The 21,894-nt window shown below is 36.9% G+C and overlaps 1 protein-coding gene across 35 annotated transcripts in view; it reads left to right on the forward strand.

Moving 5' to 3' along the window:
• PTBP3 (polypyrimidine tract binding protein 3) overlaps positions 1-21,894 on the forward strand; it is a 161,300-nt gene that overhangs the window by 108,386 nt on the left and 31,020 nt on the right. For all 35 annotated transcript variants that reach the window (XM_063787234.1, XM_063787231.1, XM_063787235.1 and 32 more), the window contains 4 exon segments: positions 3,380-3,526; positions 8,972-9,136; positions 18,786-18,896; positions 20,478-20,652. In XM_063787234.1, coding sequence (XP_063643304.1) covers positions 3,380-3,526; positions 8,972-9,136; positions 18,786-18,896; positions 20,478-20,652 — 598 coding nt within the window.

The raw sequence follows: 21,894 nt of genomic DNA on the forward strand, positions 1-21,894 counted from the left end.
TTTGTGTGTGATTTTAGTAGAGAAGGGGTTACACCACATTGGCTAGGCTGGTCTCAAACTCCTAACCTCAAGTGATCTGCCTGTTGCAGCCTCCCAAAGTATTGGGATCATAGGCGTGAGCCACTACGCCTGTCTTTATTTTATGATAAAGGTTGAATATCCCTAATCTGAAAATGAGGTGCTCTAAATCTGAAACTTTTTGAGCACCATAACAGTCAAAGGAAATGCTCACTGGAGCATTTTGGATTCCAGATTTTTGAATTAGGGATGCTCAGCTAGTAAGTATCTAAGGCAAATATTAAATATTTCAAAATCTGAAATCTAAAACACTTCTGTTCCTAAGCATTTTGGATAAGGGATACTCAGATTGTGCCTCAGAATTAAATATGACATATATGTGCATGTCTATGTTTTAATGAATGCCTCAGTACTTAAAAAGGAACCTAAAGCTGAGCACGGTGGCTCTTGCCTGTAATCCCAGCACTTTTGGAGGCTGAGGTGGGCGGATCACTTGAGGTCAGGAGTTCAAGACCAGCCTGGCCAACATGGTGAAGCCCCTTCTCTACTAAAAATACAAAAATAAGCCGGGTGTGGTGGCGTGCACCTGTAATCCCAGCTACTCGGGAGGCTGAGGTTGCAGTGAGCCGAGGATTGCTTGAACCCAGGAGGCAGAGGTTGCAGTGAGCCAAGATCACGCTACTGCTCTCCAGCCTGGGCTACAGAGCAAGACTCCTACTCAAAAAACAAATACAAAAAAAGGAACCTAAGCCCTGGGAACACTAAAGCCATGTGAGTCTGAGTTGGGGGCAGTTGGTGGTAGTGGTGGGTAATATGGTAAGGAGATCACTGAAAAATTTTCTTCACAATGTTTTTTGAGGGTTGAAGGATAGAGAGAGGGTGTGGAATGGGGAGAATTCTTAGTAACTTAAGATAATGCTGTCTGTCAATGCTGCACGCATGGTTTCCCATTATTTTAGACTGGAATTTCAGATGCCTTTTTAAGGAATGCTTAATCATGATTCTTATCTTGGGAAACCTTTAAAAAATTAAAAATCCTTCATATGTTTATTAAAAAAATTCAAAAGCGTAGAATTATTTAAAGTAAAACTTGATATTCCCCAAACAGCACTCTTTTCTGGCCAGTTTAGTGTGATTCCATACATACAAGTAAATGTGACATGAAGATGTAGATACCATGTTGATATGTGTGTGCACGTGTGTGTATGTATATAAACATGTAAAATACAGGAAATACCTTTACATATTTATATGTAACCTTTTTTCAAAATGTAACATGGGTGTTAACTGGAAGCATTTGAAACATTGAGTACGGAGAAGGATTTGGTGACGCCTGTAATCCCAGCATTCTGGGAGGCCGACTGGGGTGGATCGCTTGAGGTCAGGAGTTCGAGACCAGCCTTCATGGCGACTCCCTGTCTCTACTATAAACCCAAAAAGTAGCCGGGATCGTGGTATCATGCGCTTGTAATCCCAGCCACTTGTGAGGCTGAAGCAGGAGAATCATTTGAACCCAGGAGGCGGAGGGTATAGTGAGCCGAGATGACGCCACTGCACTCCAGCCTGGGTGACAGTGAGACTGTGTCTCAAAAAAAAAAAAAAAAAAAGATTTGGAATTGGAAAATTGCCACTTAATTAACTGGTTTTATGTGGTTCTTGGTTTTTTTTCTTGTTTCTTCCTAGAAACACTTAAAAAGGCAAATCTAAAGTGTGCACCATCATGTGAGTAGAAGGCGAAAGATTTATACCATCTGAAGAAAAACCAGAGTATTGATCACCATTTTACAAGGATGCTTTTCAGAGGCTGAGTTTAATAGTTTTATTCTGAAAAATCCCATACAGTCCAATTAACAGGAATTAAAAATGATCTCAAATAAAAATCATCTCATGTTAGAGCTACAAAGAGACTTAAAGATCCTGTTAGGCAGTGCTTCATGTTTCAGATGAGGAAACTAAGGCTCAGAGGTGTTAATGAGTAAGGTGTCATAGCCAGGCATAGATTTTAATCAAGTTCCCTTTCTACCATATCATGCTAGTTCTCATTTCTTACTATCACATATGTTGGTAAAGTATGAGATAATAAAACTCTTACTGAAGAAAAGTGAATGCTCTATTAATTTTATTCATAAATGGCTGTTTTTAAAAAGGGTAAAAGGAGAATAAACCATTTTGCCCCATCTCTGTTTAAGACTCTGGGTATTATTAAAGCAGTGTTTCTCAATGTTTTTTCCTCTGTTTTTTTCTTTCTCCTCCCCTAAAGACGGTTTTTAGCCTTTTTACCCCCAATTGCCCCCATTAAATTTCGTATCTGTTTATGTATTGTAGCCTTTTAGCATCAAATTTTTTTTTTTTTTTTTTGAGACAGAGTTTCGCTCAGTCACCCAGGCTGGAGTGCAATGGCGCGATCTCGGCTCACTGCAACCTCCGCCTCCTGGGTTCAAGTGATTCTCCTGCCTTAGCCTCCTGAGTAGCTGGGATTACAGGCACCCGACAATCATTCCTGGCTAATTTTTATAGTTTTAGTAGAGACAGGGTTTCACTGTGTTGGCCAGGCTGGCCTTGAACTCCTGACCTCAGGTGATCCACCTGCCTCAGCCTCCCAAAGTGTTGGGATTACAGGCCTGAGCCACTGTGCCCAGCCTTAGCCTCACTGTTTTTAATGATAAACTTAAATCACAGCCGCTGAAAGCATCCGTTTACAATGGTGATGTACACATTTATTTTCATCTTTTTAATTATTTCTAGATTTTAAAAGAAACAGAAATAAAAGGAAAACCAAAAACTGCATAAAATCCCTTAATCAACTGGCAGTTAAATCCTTTTTTTTTTTTTTTTTTTTTTTTTTAGACGGTGTCTTACTCCTGTTACCCATGCTGCAGTGCAGTCATGCAAACATGGATCACTGCACCCTCAACCTCCCAGGCTTGAGCAGTCCTCCTACTCAGCCCCTCCCTCACCCTCCCACCCCAAGTAGCTGGGACCACAGCCATGTGCCACCATGCCCCGCTAATTTTTAAAATTTTTTGTAGAGATGGGTTCTCGCTGTGTTGCACAGGCTGCTGTTGAACTCCTAGGCTCAAGCAGTCCTCCCACCTTGTCTTCCCAAAGTAGCTGGAATTACAGTTGTGAACCACCACGCCTGGCTTCTCAAGTTCTTCAGTGAACCCAACTTTTTAGATGTTTTTAATTACCGTCCATGATATTTTGAAGCAAAGGTGTTTTTTTGTTTTTCCCTCCCCTTGGGGGTAATGTCATTTTACTTGAGAATGCATGGGTTTAGAGCAAGCTAGAATGGCAAAATATATCTTAACTGTCTTTCAAAAAGATGAGCTTTCACTTTACCTTCTTGTGTTTATTGCAGGCTTTCTTAGAAATGGCTTCTGAGGAAGCTGCCGTTACTATGGTGAATTATTACACTCCTATTACTCCTCACCTTCGAAGCCAGCCTGTTTATATTCAGTATTCCAATCACAGAGAACTTAAGACTGACAATCTACCTAATCAAGCTGTAAGTATTAAAGATGTTTTTAAAAATAGGTATGGGAACACATGGTATGATAACTTACATACTTTACAGATGAAGAAAAATTATGTGCTTTTATTCATTTTAGGATACTTTACTAGTCATAATTGTATATGTAAATTCTTCCCCCCAATTCTTAAGAATAAGAAAGCAGTGCCATTTAGAAATAGAAGTTAATTTTTTCTCTTGAAACTGTTTTCACAGTAAAAAAGGAGAAAAAATATTTATTGTTATGTACATCTTAAAATCTCAGATCTGAAAGGAACTTAATCATTCATTTCAATCATCTTTTTACAGACTCTAACAAAAGCATTGAGAAATTGAGTGAATTAAGTAATGGAATTTAACACCTTAATAAAAAATTTTTAGAATTGTTTATTAAATGATTTTTGACTCCTCAAGATGAATGTGAAATGTAGCATAGCAATATTTCTTACCCATTTTTCTGTTATTTTGATGTAGCACACATTGAGTCTTTTGTGTCTTCCCATGTTGATTTTTAAGTGGTTAAAAATAGTATAATAATTTGAAGTTATTTAAGGACAGAAAATCTTTATACACAAAGTAAATACATTATAAGAAGGTGGTTTTTGGCCGGGCGCGGTTTGGGAGGCCGAGGCGGGTGGATCGTGAGGTCAGGAGATCGAGACCATCCTGGCTAACACAGTGAAACCCCGTCTGTACTAAAAATACAAAAAAAATTAGCCGGGCGTGGTGGCGGGCATCTGTAGTCCCAGCTACTCAGGAGGCTGAGGCAGGGGAATGCCGTGAGCCTGGGAGGCGGAGCTTGCGGTGAGCCGAGACCGTGCCACTGCACTCCAGCCTGGGCGAGAGCGAGACTCTGTCTCAAAAAAAAAAAAAAAAGAAAGTGGGTTTTTTTTTAATTATGATTTTAAGGGCATGTTTGGCCTCTGTATTCTTGCTCTAGGCAAAGAACTCCTCCAGCTCTCTGATTTTGTGTTGAAAGGCAGTATAATGTTAGCTGGTGAGATTTGTTTTCCACATTGTTTGAAACAGCGACATTTACTGCATATAATCCTTAACTTATTTTAGGCAATATTAATGGCATGTAATAAACTATATAAGCTTACAATAAATACAATATTAGATGAACAGAATAGACTTTTTAAAATGAAAAATTGTCATTACAAGTTGTACATAGGATACATGCTTTTGGTACACCATTCAATCAAGAAAAGTAAAAGAGAAAAGAACCAAAACCAATCCAGTTACCCAGAGATAACTAATAACTAGTGGTAATATTCGGTGCGTATTCAGATGTCTATATATCTAATTTTACACAAAATGTTTTGAAATCTTTTTTTGTGTAATGTTATGGACATGGGTTTATTACAACAAATATAGCATTACCTCATCAGCTTTAAATGACTATAATACTCCCTTTTATAGGAGAATTATAATTCGTCCAATTTCTTTTTGATATACACCGAAGTTGTTTCCAGTGTATATTCCAATACAGCATATTCCAATCCAATACAATGTATATTGCCGTGCAAGACAAAGTGTATTCCAATGTATATGTATGAAATTGCTGAGACACAGCATGTACATATTTTAAATTTTGGTATATGTTGCATGATTGCTTTCTGTAGAGATTATGTGCTTAGAGTGCCACCAATATAATGGATGAGCAAATGAGTAATACTATCTTATGTTTTACTTTTATTTGATAATTTGTAAAATACTTATACTGATTTCTGTTAGTGCCATTTTCCCCATTTTTTATTGTAGTAAAATATACACGACATAAAATTTACCATTTCAGCCATTTTTAAATGTACAGTTTAATGGCATTAAGTACACTCACATTGTTGTATAGTCACCACCACACTTAGTCTCTAGATGCCATTTCCCATCACCTCAAACTGAAACACTCTATCCATTATACAGTAACTCCCTATTCCTTCCTCCCTCCCACCTCTGGCAACTACCATTCTACCTTCAGTCTCTATGAATTTTTAAATATATGGTCAAAGCTCTTAGGATGTCATAATACAATCTTTTCTGACTTCAGTACCATGCTCAGAAAGATCTAGTACACCAAGATTAAAAAAAGAATCTACGTATGTTTTCTTCTAATACTTCTGTGTTGTAGTTGTTCTTATTTCTATTAGGAATTTTTTGGATGTAGGAATGAGGGTAAGGGTTCAGTCTTTTTTTACTCCAAGAGACCAGTTTCTCCTGCATTATTTTTGAATAACTCATTTATTATCTACTAATGTGAAACTTGTCCTTTGTCATATATTAGTTTTCTACACACACTCTATGCCTGCTGATCATATGTACACACACTCATGCACAGTCTCGTCTAACATGCTTATAGGTTCTGCTTGCATGTCTTGTTCTACCCTCATGTGTGTGCTGCTGACATGCTATGCATTCTATGTTTAACCTTTACTACCTTTTGAATTCCAAAAGCTTGGATTCCATTTCCACGTCTGTGCCCTAAGGCTTAATTTTTTGTTGTTGTTGTTTTTTGTTTGTTTTTGGAGACAGAATTTTGTTCTTTGCCCGGGATGGAGTGAAGTGGCACTATCTCGGCTCACTGCAACCTCTGCTCCCATCCCCCACCCCCCGCCCGCCGGGTTCAAGCGATTCTCCTGTCTTAGCCTCACGAGTAGCTGGGAGTATAGGTGCTAGCCACCACGCCCAGCTAATTTTTGTATTTTTAGTAGAGACAGGGTTTTTCCATGGTGGCCAGGCTGGTCTGGAACTCCTGACGTCAGGTGATCCACCTGCCTCTGTCTCCCAAAGTGCTAGGATTATGGGCGTGAGCCACTGCGCCCGGCTCCTAAGACTTAATGTATTGCAGAGCAAGATCTTATTTCTTACTCTTTTTTCAGAAATTAACTGATTAATATGTCTTGCGTATTTCTTCAGATAAATTTTGGAATTATTTTGGTAACTCCTGTCCCCCAAAAGACACACTTGGAATTGGGTTGATGTTGTAAGTTAATTTGAGATAATTAATTATGCACATTAATTATATTACTCTGATTCTTTTAAGAAGAAAGTTATATTTTGTTTGTTTTCTTTTATGTCTTTCAGTAGAGTTTTTAATTTTCCTTCATGTAAATCCTGCAGTTTTCTCATTAGTGTGATTCCTAAATATGTTACTATAAACCTTGAAGGGAAAAAACAATTTAATAAATCTTAAAAGATTAGATTATTCCAAAGAGAAAGTGAGAAATCCCAGTTGCTTGGCAACCGAAGCCAGCCTAAATGACCTAGTTTATTCTGAGATAGCCTTCATTTCTTCCCAATACTTTCTCCATCTTGTTGCTTTTGTACAACTTTTATGCATTGATGTTTGATAAAATGCAATAATTTTTTAAAAATTCAAAGTCCTACATCAAACCTAACGTCCAACTTGCAGATACCGGTTTGATATTTTTAAAGTACTGTAGTATCTTTTTATTCTGACATTCCCAGAAAGCTGATAGATGAGTGTTTCATTCCTTTTTGTTCTCTGAATAGCAAGCTATCCCAAAATATGCACTTTACTTTTCCAGTTTATGATTGTACTTGCCAGAAGGTCAGGTGAATATTAAGTGTTTTGTTTCCTTGATTTAAACTAAAGTCACAACTGTAAAATTTAGGTCATATTCTGAGATACAGCATTTGAGAAATGGTCATGTTAATAGGAGTCATTATTGTATGCAGCTTTTCTTGACCTTGTGGATGAAAGTTTATAAATCTGCCATGAGATGACCATAGAAGGATTTTCTCTAAAAAACAATCAAACTTAACACTTAAGGTCTGTGCATTTTTATTGTATGTTAATTTTCATCTTCTCAATCTGAGAAATACCTTCTTTACATATTCCAGGCATTTTTAAATTTTACGTGAAGTATACATTTCTCCTTATCCCACATTAAATTTGTTTTCCTGATCATACTACTGCTATTATTTCCTTTATTAATTTAACTATTCCAAAGAGTTTGTTACCCAAACATTTTAAAATTATTTCCCATAATAGGAATTCTGCTCCTTCATAATTTTTAGCATCAGACACACTTTTTTTTTTTTTGAGACAACACCTTGCTCTGTGGCCCCAAAGTAATAATAGTTGCTTTAAATTTTGAGACAATCACAAACTTAGAAAAAAGTTTCCATTATAGTACAAAGGAGTTTTGATTTCTTGAGGCTTTTGAGAATAAGATGCCACTCTGGTCCTTCTTTCCTGTCCAATATTTTTAGCCTGCATTTCCTACAAACAAGAACATTCTTCTATCAACCAGAATACAACAGTCAACATCAGCAAGTTATCATTGATACATAAGTTCCCTCCATTCCTCATACCCCATTTATGTTTTGCTAATGGACCCAGTAATATTTGTTTATAGCAAAAGGATTCAGTTAGAATCACATTTCCATTTAATTGTAATGTATTTTTAGTCTCCTTTAGGGCCTTTCATAACCTTGACACTGTTGAAAATTATAGGCAATTTATTTTCAAGAATGTCCCTCAGTTTGAGTTTGTCTGATGTTTCCTTGTGATTCAATTCAGAGTATCTGTCTTTGACAGAACATCACAGAAGTAATGCTCTTTTCATTGCATTATAAAATTTCCATTTGTTGTGTTAGTAATGATGGGCTCTTTGATCACTTGATTAGGGTGGTGTTTGCCAGCCTTCTCCGCTATAAAGTTGTTACTTGGGGGAAAAGTAGTATTTTGTGGGCAGGTACTTTAAGACTATGTAAATACACTGTTCCTTATCAGCTGTTGATTTATATCAGTATGGACTAATGGTTTCCTATGTTATTTGATGGATTTTCTGTTTTTAGCAGTTATTATTTTGATACACAGATTGTCCTAGATTTGGCCAGTGCAGGCCCCTTCAAGCTGGTTTCTATGTCCTTTTGGAATAGCCCTATCATTCTTTGAACATTTCCTTGCATTCTGATCAACGCTCCCTCCCCCTGCCCCAAAACAAAAATATTTTATACTCTTCTTGTGATTTCTGGGCCCCAGTTCTGGAATCAGCTATTCTTTTAGAGTCCCTTGGTTTCTTTTAGTGGAGAATATTTAGAAGTTTGTCTTGACTACCCTTGCTTGGGTGTAAACATCCCATGCCATAGTCTTTAATGTTGCTTTCATATTTCTTCCCCCATTGTCTTTTAAAAATTAGGAAATAAAAATTATATCCAGATTTTCTCCTTTTATCCATGTGTTTTTATTCTTCAAGTAAATTTAAGCACCTTTTAAAAATACTGTGTCATTGTGGTATGCAGGGAGGTGTTTGACTGTTGACTGATTACAAATTTAGGATATGTATCTCCAGACAGAGTAGATAAATCTTGTTTTACTTAACTATATTGCTTCATACTGTTTCATGTCAACTAAATTTTAGGATTCATATAATGCGTCTGTATAATCAAAAGTTCTCATTTTGGGTTGTTCTATAGCGAGCCCAAGCTGCACTGCAGGCTGTCAGTGCCGTCCAATCAGGAAGCCTGGCCCTTTCTGGAGGTCCTTCCAATGAAGGCACAGTCCTACCTGGGCAGAGCCCTGTGCTTCGAATAATTATTGAAAACCTCTTTTACCCTGTTACCCTGGAAGTTCTTCATCAGGTAAGGAGGAATAAATACCCTTAAGAAAGTTAAGTTAAATATGGCCTCTGAAACTTTTGATGTTTTATATCTAAGTTGTTTAGCTTATTGGTTTTGTTGATATATTTGTTTAAATAATGAAAAAAACTTCATCTAATTTCATAGAAATTAGAGGTAATTTTTTGACAGCCTCCTTTTTCTAACTTGAATACATAATTAAAAAGGGTGTAAAAAGTTTTGATTTTTTTTTTCTTGTAGGTAAGCGTGAAAATAAAGCATAGAATATTGTGAAAAGTCCAGGTAGTAGTTGTTCCTTAGAAAGTAACGTCACCGTTGAGTACAACTAATTTATTTCTGGACAGCTTCTTACCTTTGAGTATTTCTGATTTAAAAATTCTAAAGGGAAAGTGTTCGATAAGTCTTCATGTGTAATATGAATATACCATGTTAAATATTGACTGATGCCCAACCTAAGCTTCATACACTACCCATTGCTATATCTAAGTTGTCTTATAAAAGAAATCATGGCAAGTAATATGTAGAATTTAAGAATTGAAGGTTACTTAGTTTCACAATTTTGTAGTGAATAAATCCAAAACCCAAATAATTGATAAGTATAGAATATTGTAGAGCGTAATTGAAGAGCCAATTAGAATTGAAGCTTCCTGATGTAATTTCCCATGTTTTGTTTTTGAATGGTTGTTACATTTTTAACTAATACTTCATATATACATATCCTAAGAATGTAATATACAATTATCTGGTAATCTGTGTATATAAATATTTGACATATAGCCCCAAAATTTAGTCAGCTTTTGTCCTCTTTAGCTATATGTTGATTTCATTTCATTACACTTAGCCCACATATTAAAATACTGCAACACTTCCGTTGCTTATTTTCATTTAACAGAGTCATGCCTTTGGATTTGTAGTATGTGCAGAGTCATAGAGGTGTGTGTGTGCTTGTATATGTAAGAATTGAAATACATCTTACTCTAGGCTCACATTTTACAAATAAAGAAGCTAGGGCCCTTAGAAGTTCATTTACTTTCCCACAGTCCTTATACCAATTGGCGATAGAGCTCAGACACATTTCTCAGTAAAGTGCTGTGCCATGCATGTATATATTAAAACATGCCATTGAGTAGGCGTACTGGGTTTCCCCTTTGATAGTTTTCTGAGTACCATTTTTAAAACATATGCATTTGTGAAGCATATCCTAAACAGGACTCTAGCAATGGTATCCAGAGCCACGGTTGCTCTCTGAAAGGGTTCAGCTGTTGCTTAAGTGATTGGTTTCATTGTTCCTGTGGATTTTCTTCTCTTCTGTTTATCCCGGAAAGTGGCATTGAAGACTAATGTGATCTTTAGCAGTGTTTGTTCCGGGGTTGCTACTGTAACATTGTAGCTATTGCTTTTATAAAAGATATTCTTATGCCTATGTCCCAACACTGCCATCAGCCAGCAGCAAGTTTAGCTACAGTCATGTGGTCCTGTCTTATCATTTTATTTATCATCTCCCTAACCACCGTAACAAATTTTGTTTTTCCCTCAAGAGATCATGGTGACCTTCAGGTGAAGAGGACTAATTCTGAGTGTCCTCAGTAGCAAGTGCTGGGGTAGGACACTCAGCCTTTCAGTTACAGCACTCACTTTTTTAACCCTCTTTTCCAGTGCTATTGAAATAAAACCAACTCCTTATGAAGGCCCCCAAATGCAGACTTCTCCCCCATCTCTTTATCTTCATTACCTAACACTCTTCTGGTTATTTAGCACCTGTCTTTTCTGGCACTGTCTCTCTCTCCCTACCTCCCTTCCCTATTCCCCTGCTTAGTTCTGTCCTTAGTCCATTTCTGTCTTGTATTTCTTAGGCCGGGAACACTGTTTACCCAGTTAGTCACCTGGCAGGATCGACGTCATTGAACTCTCAGCTCAAATGTTACCTCCTCAGGGAGCCTGAATCTAATTACATTAAACAAGCCCTCTCCCCTGGCATTCTATCCCATCAGCCAACTAAGAGCCAGTCTGGCATAGCAGTTACAGATACAGGGTCTGGAGGTAGTTTGAATCCTGACTCTACTGCCTCTATAGCCTTGGGCAAGTAACTTACCCCTTCTATTTTTGTTTTCTTTATAATGAAGATGATGTTCTCCCTCATTTTTTATTGCGAGGATTATATGAGTTAATACATTTAAAGTACTCATTAAATAGAACAGGGCCTGATACATATTAAGTGCCCAAGAAGGGGTTGGGTGTGGGGGCTCACGCCTGTAATCCCAACACTTTGAGAGGCCAAGGCGGGTGGATGACTTGAGGTCAGGAGTTCAACTCCAGCCTGGCCAACATGGTGAAACCCTATCTCTTCTAAAAATATAAAAAATTAGCCGGGTGTGGTGGCATGTATCTATAGTTCCACCTGTTCTGGAGGCTGAGGCAGGAGAATCACTTGTACCCAGGAGGCTGAGATTGCAGTGAGCTGAGACCGCCGCACCACTGCACTCCAGCCTGGGCAGCAGAGCAAGACTCCATCTAAGTGCCCAAGAAGTATTAGCTCTAATGATCAAATGCTAGTAAAGAGCAATGTAAGAAACTGGTTCTTTCTCTTGTAGTCTTGTGGGTAAGACACTAATTTCATAAATAATGGCATAAAATGTGATGAATATTATGGTAGGGGAATATACAGAAGTGTGGAGTTGGTTGTACCTGTTATAACTATTTAACAAATTATTTTATTATATTCTTTGCTGAAAATTGGTCCTGGCTCAACTGCTATCTAACATCTATAGAAACTAATGTTCCTTTAGCTCATGGTAAGGGAATTGAGAGTGACTGAGATGGGATTGATGCTATTTTAGATGAAGGAAGTTAGGGAAAGTCTTTGCAATATGATATTTGAGCAGAGGCTTATAGGATGTGAAGATATAAGTTATATGTGTATGTGGAGAAATAATGATCCAGTCCAAAAGAACAGCAATGTAAGGTGCCTAAGGTGGAAGTATGCTTGTTGTGTTCAAGTATCAGAAAGAAGGCTGGTGTCACTGGAATAGAGAGAGTAAGAAAGCCCTATGCGAGAGGGCATTAGAGCAGTGGTGATGCAAAGCTTTTATAATTTCTTATATTGGGTAAGATGGGAAACCTTTGGAGGATTTTGAATGGAACAGTGAGATTATATCATTTATGTTTTAGCAGAATCACTCTTGTTGCTATATTAAGAATAAACTGGCCAGGTGTGGTGGCTCACGCCTGTAATCCCAGCACTTTGGGAGGCTGAGGCCAATGGATCATCTGAGCTCAGGTGTTCAAGACCAGCCTGGGCAACATGGCAAAACCCCATCTGTACCAAAAATACAAAAAATTAGTCAAGGGTGGTGGCACACACATGTAGTCCCAGCTACTCAGGAGGCTAAGGTGGGAGGATAGCTTGAGCCCGGGAGGTGGAGGTTGCAGTGAACCAAGGTTGTACCACTGCATTCCAGCCTGGATGACAGAGTGAAACCCTGCCTCCCCATCCTCCAAAAAAATAAGCTGTATAGGGTTAAGTGGAGGCTCTTGTCCTACTTCAAGTGAGAGATGATGGTGGCCTGGGTGAGGGCATAGGCACTGGAAGTGGTGATTATGGATTTTTTTAAAATTAGAGATAGGGTCTTGCTATGTTACCCAGACTGGCCTTAAATAAACTCCTGGGCTCAAGAGATCCTTCCACCCTATGACAAGCTGGGGCTATAGTTACGGGCCACCTATACAGGCTTCTGTGGATATATTTTGAAAGATTTGCTGATGGATTGATTAGATGTGGTTCTGAAGAGAAAGGGAGTAATCAAGAATGCCTCCCAGATTTTGGACCTGAGCCTCTGGTAAAAGGGAGCTAAGATGTAAAGACTGAGGTAAATAAATAATAGTAATAATAAAAAGACAAAGACAAAAAAAGATTTGGGGCAGGGGTTGGAGGTAGGGGAATCAGGAGTTTGATTTGAACATGTTAACTTAAGAATACCTATTAGATATTCAAGTGGGAGATGATAAATGGGAATTAAGTCTGGATTCAGGAAAGAATTCAGGCTGGAGATTTGGGAACCTTCAGCGTAGGTGTGGTAATTAAAGCCATTGGACTGGATGACATCATCTCAGAATATTTGTAGATAGAATTCATCAACTGATTCATTATGTAAATGCTCAATCCTGCATACTAAAAAGTGTCATTGTGCATGAAAGAAGTAGCTCATAACGATGTTCTCATGTAATCCATTACTTCTGAGTACTGTTATACATGGGAATGGTTTTTGAGTGTCCAGTAGATAAATCTCTTCTGGACAAAGGACCAATCTTTTTGAATTGTAATAAAGATAAATAACTTATAAAAGCTAGGCATTATGGTACTAAATAAAAGAATCCTAGTAATATGAAATTCTGGTTCTTAAATCATGTTATTTCATTGGCTACAAAAACTATTATAAACAAGTTGTGGCCAGTGTGCTTGATATTAAAAAAAAATTCTAATGTGAATACACTTTTTTTTTTTTTTTTTTTTTGAGATGGAGTCTCACTCTTATAGCCCAGGCTGGAGTGTGGTGGTGCAATCTTGGCTCACTGCAACCTCCGCCTCCCGGGTTAAAGCGATTCTCCTGCCTCAGCCTTCTGAGTAGCTGGGATTACAGGCGCCCACCACCACACCTGGCTAATTTTTGTACTTTTAGTGGAGGAGGGATTTCGCCATGTTGGCCAGGCTGGTCTCGAACTCCTGACCTCAGGTGATCTGCCCACCTCGGCCTCCCAAAGTGCTGGGATTACAGGCGCGAGCCACTGCGCCTCGCCATGAATACACTTTTTACAAGTGAATACTAGTGGACATTTTCAGTTTCTGACAAATTCTACCTTTATAAAAAATCACTCTGAAGATGAATTTTATCAGAATTTGACCTTTAGTATCTTCTTAGTCCTGTGTTACAGTCTGAAAATATTAAAATACACAGGAGGTATATAGAGTTGAGTATTTGTCCATATTTTTGACAGCAAAATATATTAGGGAAACAGAGTAAAAGACCTTATAATTCATAAAAATAGATTCATATATATATCAAACCTTCCTGAATTTTAATTTTTGATACCAAATCTGTTTAAAATTTGCTATTTTGATAATTATGAAAGGGTGTTAAAAATCACACCTCAGGCATTCCTGGATTCCCCGATGTTGGTGCCCAGTTACTTTATTCAGAAGTATCATATCGTTTTTTGTAGCTCCTCTCTCAGTGAATACAATCCAGGGGACTAGAGTGCTATTGCTGGTTAGCCCATTCAGGCAAGTTCTGTTCTCTTAGCACATTCAGATAAAAACCACACAGCAAAACACCAAGCTGTCCCAGGATGTGCTTTAGGCCATTGTTGAAGTTAAATGAGAAAAGGAATGTAAACATTAACAAAATCTGAAAGGTGAGTGGAAATTAGGTTTTATAGCATAATTTAGTATAAAAATTTTCCAAATGTTAGAGCAAATTATGTGTTCTTACTCCTTCACTAATGAGATATTTTACATCAAGAATATTTATTATTTTTTGAAATTGCTGACTTCCCTTGGGGTGAAAAGAAGTATTTTTTTAAAAAGAAAAAATAAAAAAAAAGCTTTAAAAAAAGGGAAAAAAATTACATATTGCCAGCTGGGTACAGTAGCTCAGGCCTATAATCCCAGTACTTTGGGAGGCTAAGGTAGGAGAATCGTGTGAGGTCAGGAGTTTGAGACCAGCCTGGGTAAGGTAGCGAGACCCCATCTCTAAAAAAATTTAAAAATTAGCCATGCATGGTGGTATGTACCTGTAGTACTCCGGAGACGAAAGCAAGAGGATTGCTTGAGCCCAGGAGTTCAAGGTTATAGTGAACTATGATGGCGCCACTGCACACCATTACGGGTGACAGGGTGACCCCATCTCTTAAAAAGGAAAAAAAAAATTGCATATTGCTATAATTCTCCAACCAGGTCTAGATATAATTCTTTATCAATTAATAATAAGCATTTTAGTCTATATCTCTTACATGTCAGGAATTGTACTTAATGATGCAGAAATGATTAAGACAAGGTATATTCCTTCAGGGAGCCTTCAGTCTAATGAAAGGAGACAGTTATATAAATAAATGTATAGTACAGTAGAAGTACAACAGTAAGATAAATATATATATATATTTTTTGTTTGTTTGTTTGTTTTTTTTTGAGACGGAGTTTCTCTCTTGTTGCCCAGGTTGGAGTGCAATGGCCCGATTTCAGCTCACTGCAACCTCCACCTCCCAGGTTCAAGCGATTCTCCTGCCTCAGCCTCCTGAGTAGCTGGGATTACAGGCATGCACCACCACGCCTGGCTAATTTTTGTATTTTTAGTAGAGATGGGGTTTCACCATGTTGGCCAGCCTGGTCTTGAACTCCTGACTTCAGGTGACCCACCTGCCTCAGCCTCCCAAAGTGCTGGGATTACAGGCGTGAGCCACTGTGCCCAGCTGATAAATATTTATATAAAACCAAGAAATAGATACAACTCAAGAAAAATAATTCTATAGGGATTTGGGGGAGGCTGAGAATTTTATGGTGGCATTGTTCCCTGAGCTGAGTTTTGGAAAAGATAAATGAAGGCTTACTAGCTGTTAAAACACATTTCTAGGAAAACAAAAAATCCTCATATTTGGGCATAGAGGTCTGAAATCACTTGGTAAATTTGGAGAACTATAGGCAACTACATATTGTTGATGTAAATAGAGTAGTGTTATACAAGAAGTGTCAGGAAGTGAGGTTTGAGAGATAAACCAGGGCAAGAGTGTTATGTTATATGAAGGAGCTTGGATTTTACCCTGTATATAAAGGGGAGGTAGTAAAGGATTTTCAGTACGGGAAAATATAATCTGCCTTATAATTTAGAACGCCACCTGGGCTGTAGTAATGAAGAAGGGAGGTCAGACAGTTTGTTATATTACACCCCCAACCTTTTTTTTAAAGTCTAACGTTACTCCTTTATTGAGAGAAAACATTGAGTTGCTGCATGTATAATACATTCATTGATTCATGTCTTGCCATAAGTGATTCAAGTGGCAAAATACATATAACATGAAATTTACTGTTTTAACTATTTTTAATTGTATAGTTCAGTGACATTAAGTATATTCACATTGTTTTTCAGCCATCACCAAATACCATGTTTCCAGAATTTTTTTCATCTTCCCAAACTGAAACTCCCTTTACCCATTAAACGGAACTCTTTATTCATCTACTCTCCTAGCCCCCAGTAATCACCAGTCTATTTTCGGTCTCTGTGAGTTTGACTACACCTTAGGTTCCTCATGTAAGTGGAACTATGCAGTATGTGTGCTTTTGTGACTGGCATATTTCACCTGGCATGATGTCTTGAAGGTTCACCCATATTCAGAATTTTTCTCCTTTTTGAGGCTGAGTAATATTCAGTTGTATGTATATAGCATATTTTGTTTATCCATTTATTCATTGATGAACACTTTGGTTGCTTCCTGTTTTGGCTATTTTGTGTAATGCTGCGATACACATGGGTATATGCATATCTCTTTGAGTCCCTGTTTTCAATTTTTTGGCTATATACCTAGAAATAGAATTGCTGGATCATATGGTAATTCTATTTTTAATTTTTTAAGGAAAGGTCATACTTTTTCCATAGTGGCTGTAACATTTTACATTTCTACCAACAGTGCACAGGGGTTGCATTTTCTTCATATCCTCCCCAATATTTTATGGGTTTTAAAAAATTTTATAACTATCCTAATGGAAGTTAGGTGATATGTAGTTTTGATTTGCATTTTTCTAATGATTAGTGATATTGAGCATCTTTTTGTGGGCTTATTGGCTATTTGATTAGCTTCTTTGGAGAAATGTCGATTGAAGTCCTTTGCCTATTTTTGGGTTGCATTGTTTGTATTGTCGTTGAGTTGCATGAGTTCTTTATCTGTTCTGGATCTTAACCCATTATCATATACATGATTGATTTCACTGTGTTGATAGTTTCCTTTGATGCACAGAAGTTTTTAATTTTGAGGTAGTCCAGTTTATCTATTTTTCTTTCATTACCTGTGCTTTAGAATATTCTTTCTTTCATGTTTTTTTTAACCACTAGACTACCAGGGAAGGATAGTTATTCTTGAGCATACTTTTTGAGAAGTAAAAAGCAGGGCCAGGTATGGTGGCTCACACCTGTAATCCCAGCACTTCGGAAGGCCAAGATGGGAAGATAACTTGAGCTCAGGAGTTTGAGACCAGCCTGGCCAACATAGTGAGACCTCATCTCTATAAAACCTTAAAAATAAAAAATTAGCCAGATGTGGTGTAGTCCCAGCTACTTGGGAGGCTGAGATGGGAGGATCGCATGAGCCTGGGAGGTGGAGCCTACAGTGAGCCATGATTGTACCATAGTGGTTGGTAACAGCAAAATCTTACCAGCATAGGGAATACTTAACTTTTCTAATCTCAAAAGCAGAACAAATTCTTGTTTTAAGATTCAAATTTAAAATGGAGTGAATATTAGTTCATTTTCACACTGCTATAAAGATACTCCCTGAGACTGGCTAATTTATAAACAAAAGAGGTTTAATTGACTCACAGTTCTGCATGGCTGGGGAGGCTTCAGGAAACTTACAGTCATGGCAGAAGGCAAAGGGGAAGCCAGGACCTTCTTCACATGGTGGCAGGAGAGAGAGATTGCGCAGGGGAAACTGCCCCTTTTAAACAATCAGATCTCTTGAGAACTCCCTCACTATCACGAGAACAACAAAGGGGAAACTGTCCCCATGATCCAGTCACCTCCCACCAGGTCTCTCTTTTGACATGTGGGGAATCACAATTTGAGATGAGATTTGGGTGGTGACACAGAGCCAAACCATATCAACAGAGGAAAACTAAATATGTTGTTGTTTTATCCCCCCTATTTAGTCCTTCAGAAGTGAGTTACTATTAATAGTAACCCTGGCCGTGAACCCTGTGGTGCTGAGGTAGAACACGTATTGTGAGGATATTGGTGTCAGGAAGCCTTCCCCTCACTCTTTTCTTCTCAAAAGACACTTCAGAAAGGCCTTCTTTGGCCACCACTCTTGCACTATCTCATCTTGCATTCTGGTTCGTGCTCACCCCTTCCCTTCTTTTATTTTTATTCGTAAGACTTTTAAAAATCACCAGATATTAGGATATTTATCATTTGTTTATTGTCTGCATGTGGGCATAGACTTTTGTCTCTGTTTTGTTTACTGCTGTCTTTCCAAATATTTGGTGAATTAATAGAGCAGCCTCTAGTTGAACATCTTCTAGTGGCTACAGAAATCTCAAAAAGTAGATGATTCTTCACAGGGTGAAATAGTTGGTCCATGACTCCCACTTTTATTCATATGCTTTGTAACACATCTCATACCATTGATTATTGTAGTCTCCTATTTTAATACTGTACCATTTATATATCCCATAAAATAGGCTAGTTATTTAAGTGCCTGTTGTGTACCGGGCGTTGTTGTAAGATAGTCATGGGTATTGAAACGTTAATGTTTTAGGCTTAAGTCATTTTGGTACCAAAGTTTTCAAGAGAAAATTTTCATTTAAAAGGATTTATGAACAAGTTGTATTTATAAAGATACATCAGTTTAATACTTCTCTTTTACATTTAACCTAATGTGAACTGTTTTCCAGATATTTTCTAAATTTGGCACAGTCTTGAAGATTATCACCTTTACAAAGAATAATCAGTTTCAAGCCTTGCTTCAGTATGCTGACCCAGTAAATGCACATTATGCCAAAATGGTAATTATGATCTTTGTTTCGTTTTTCAATTGTTAATCACTCCAGTGATACCTTCTCTTGTGCCCCACTTTACCATGTGTTTTTTAAAAAAATTGTGGCAAAATATACATAATGTTTACCATTTTAGTCGTTTTTAAGTGTATGATTCCATGTTTTTTTTTTCTAAGCTAAAAATCATTACTACTTCATATGAAACGGTCTCAAATCTCCTATCACCTCTCACATCTCTGAGACGCAGGTCCTGTTTGTCATGTTTAAAGTCTAGAATTGAACACAGTACTCCTCACATAAGCTGACTAATAGAGCCATCATTACCCTCGTGCTTTCATTTACTTCTCCCATCCAAGTACTAACCAGGCCCGACCCTGCTTAACTTCTGAGATCAGATGAGATCAGGTGCATTCAGGGTGGTATGGCTGTAGACCATTTACTTCTGTTAAATCAGTCAGAGATTGATTTCACCATTTTTGCAGCTGTATTCAATGTTTATTCCTGTTGAGCTCTAAATTGGTGGAGATACTAAATCTTAGGAAATATGCTGCTGTCAATTCGTGTTGTCTTTTTTTTTTTTTAGTACACGAAAACCTATTTTGACAAGAATAAAACTTGACATTCAGTTCGATTATCTTAGACAAACCTCTTGTTGATATCTATCCCTGACTCTAATTTCATCTTGTAGCAGTTTTTGCTAGTCATTTCTACTTTTTGGTCAAAGATGAGGACTATGGCTTGTGGTACTTTTGTGTACCACACAGTGTCTGGCACTCAATTGGGAGTATAGCCTTTATATTTGCTGTACCCTGAACATGCATATATTATTTTGTACCTTTACGATGGCATACTTGTCAATTACCATTATTATAAATCAGGATATATATATATATGTTTTATTTTTATGTGATTTGCTTTCTGGTATCTATTTTTATAAATTCAAGCATTTGTGAAAGTCGTTAAGTGGCCACAAATACCCTTAGGTAAATTTTTATTCTTGCTAAGGAAGGGGTTGCTAATCTTTGGTCACAACTGACTCCCCATTTTCCTCAGTTTATTATTCAAAGTATTACAAAGTAAATTTACAAGAGAAAAAAAATAAGTGGTAGGTAATATTTTATATATTGTGGCTCTGACAAGTACCATTTACAAAAGCTTTGTTTCATCCTAACAAAGCTTACACATCCTAGTATAATGTGAATTATACTAAAATGAATTAAAGTGGAATGTAAAATCAGAGTATCTTAAAACTTTTGGTATAGGCAAAATAATCATAATAATAGTGAACATTTCTATGATAGACGGTAGTTTTCCAATCTTTTACATTTCTCCTCTCTTATTTGATCTTACCACAGACAAGATAAATATTATCAGTCTTATTTTACAGATGAAAGCTGAGACTTAGAGATTTTCTTTTTCTCTCTTAGGCTCATAGTTAATGACTGTGAGGTAAAAGTAAACCCAAGACTTTGGCTTTTTAGTCAGTGCTTTCTGCCTTACACCTGATTGCCACTCTTTGTCAAAGTAGAGGCTTCTTGGTTATCAGTGTTGTTGTCTTGCCAAAACCAGTCCCTTTCTTACATGCTTTAGGCTCTGGATGGCCAGAATATCTATAATGCATGCTGCACTCTGCGCATTGACTTCTCCAAGCTCACCAGCCTTAATGTGAAATATAATAATGACAAAAGCAGAGACTTCACTCGCTTAGACCTTCCTACTGGTGATGGCCAGCCATCCCTTGAACCCCCTATGGCTGCTGCTTTTGGTGAGTAGTTCTTTTTTGGGTCACAAAGCAAGTTTTCTGAAGTTACAAGTTTCATTTATTAAGCCATGTATGTTTATAAGCCTTTTTCTTCTTGAGTTCTTTCAGGATTTATAAAGGAAAGCAAGAATCCTAGAACAAAATATACCCATTAATTAAATATTAATATTAGGAGGTTCTGTTAGTTGACAGATGAATATCTGAAATTGAGTTACAAATTTATTTTCTAACATTGATATTACTCATTCTTTAAAAGCCACAAACCATTTGCTTCAAATTAGTAGTCTTATTAACATTAACTTAAATATGCTAGTTTATAGCCATAATAATTTTGCCATATATGCTCTTGAGAAAAATACTTTTCCTTTTTTAAGTAGTGATATTTTATATCAAGCTTAAATTAATAGTATGATCTTTTATTCAAAGAAGAGGATTTATTTTGTTTTGTTTCCTAAACTTCAGAACTTCCAGCTTTATCTTAAGCTTGTGTGAAGTTGCATTTTGCATTAGTAAAAATACAGCCTTCTAAATTGTCTCTGCAAATTGTAGCTTTGAAGAGCCTCCCTCTTTTATTTAAAGTAAACCTCTTAAGGAAAAAGCAATGGATGGCCCAGTTTGAATATCTTATTAGGTTAGTATGTGCTACTTTTGGTTTCACAGTTCTCAAAAGTGTGGTTTATTACTTAAAGTATTACTACCTTTTGTGATTGATTTTTCCTTTTCCAAATAACACCGTAAAATATTGCTAATTGGGACTTTAAGTAGTATTTAGTTCATCATGTTTTATAGGTGAGAAAATTAAAAGAATTAAGACAATCAAATTATAAAATTAAGACAACCAAATGATTGTCCAAACCCTTCTGAAAAATAGTTCATTACTTCAAAGTAAAAGCTTTTTTATTATTTTTAATTTAAAAAGCCAAGGGAATGATTCAGTGCATCTTTCTAATATTGATAAAATGTCTGTTTTGGGTTCTTTGACCAAATTTTTGTGTTTTGTATTTGTTACTAGCCCCTAACTTACTTATCTGATTTGGCAGTGACAAAGGTCTTTTGTCATTACCGTTTTAATAACAAATGATAGAAATATTTGGGGCAAAAAAAAAAAAATACTGGGGCAAATTAAAGTTTGCCAAAACTCAGCTATCAAATTTAAGAATTCACTTATTCTAATAATTGATTATATACTCTTGGTGCAATTAATGTTCTGTATTATGAGAGGACATTTTTAAAATATGTTAAGAA

The sequence above is a fragment of the Pan troglodytes genome, chromosome 11 (assembly GCF_028858775.2).
Source record: "Pan troglodytes isolate AG18354 chromosome 11, NHGRI_mPanTro3-v2.0_pri, whole genome shotgun sequence".
NCBI classification, from domain to species: Eukaryota; Metazoa; Chordata; class Mammalia; order Primates; family Hominidae; genus Pan; species Pan troglodytes.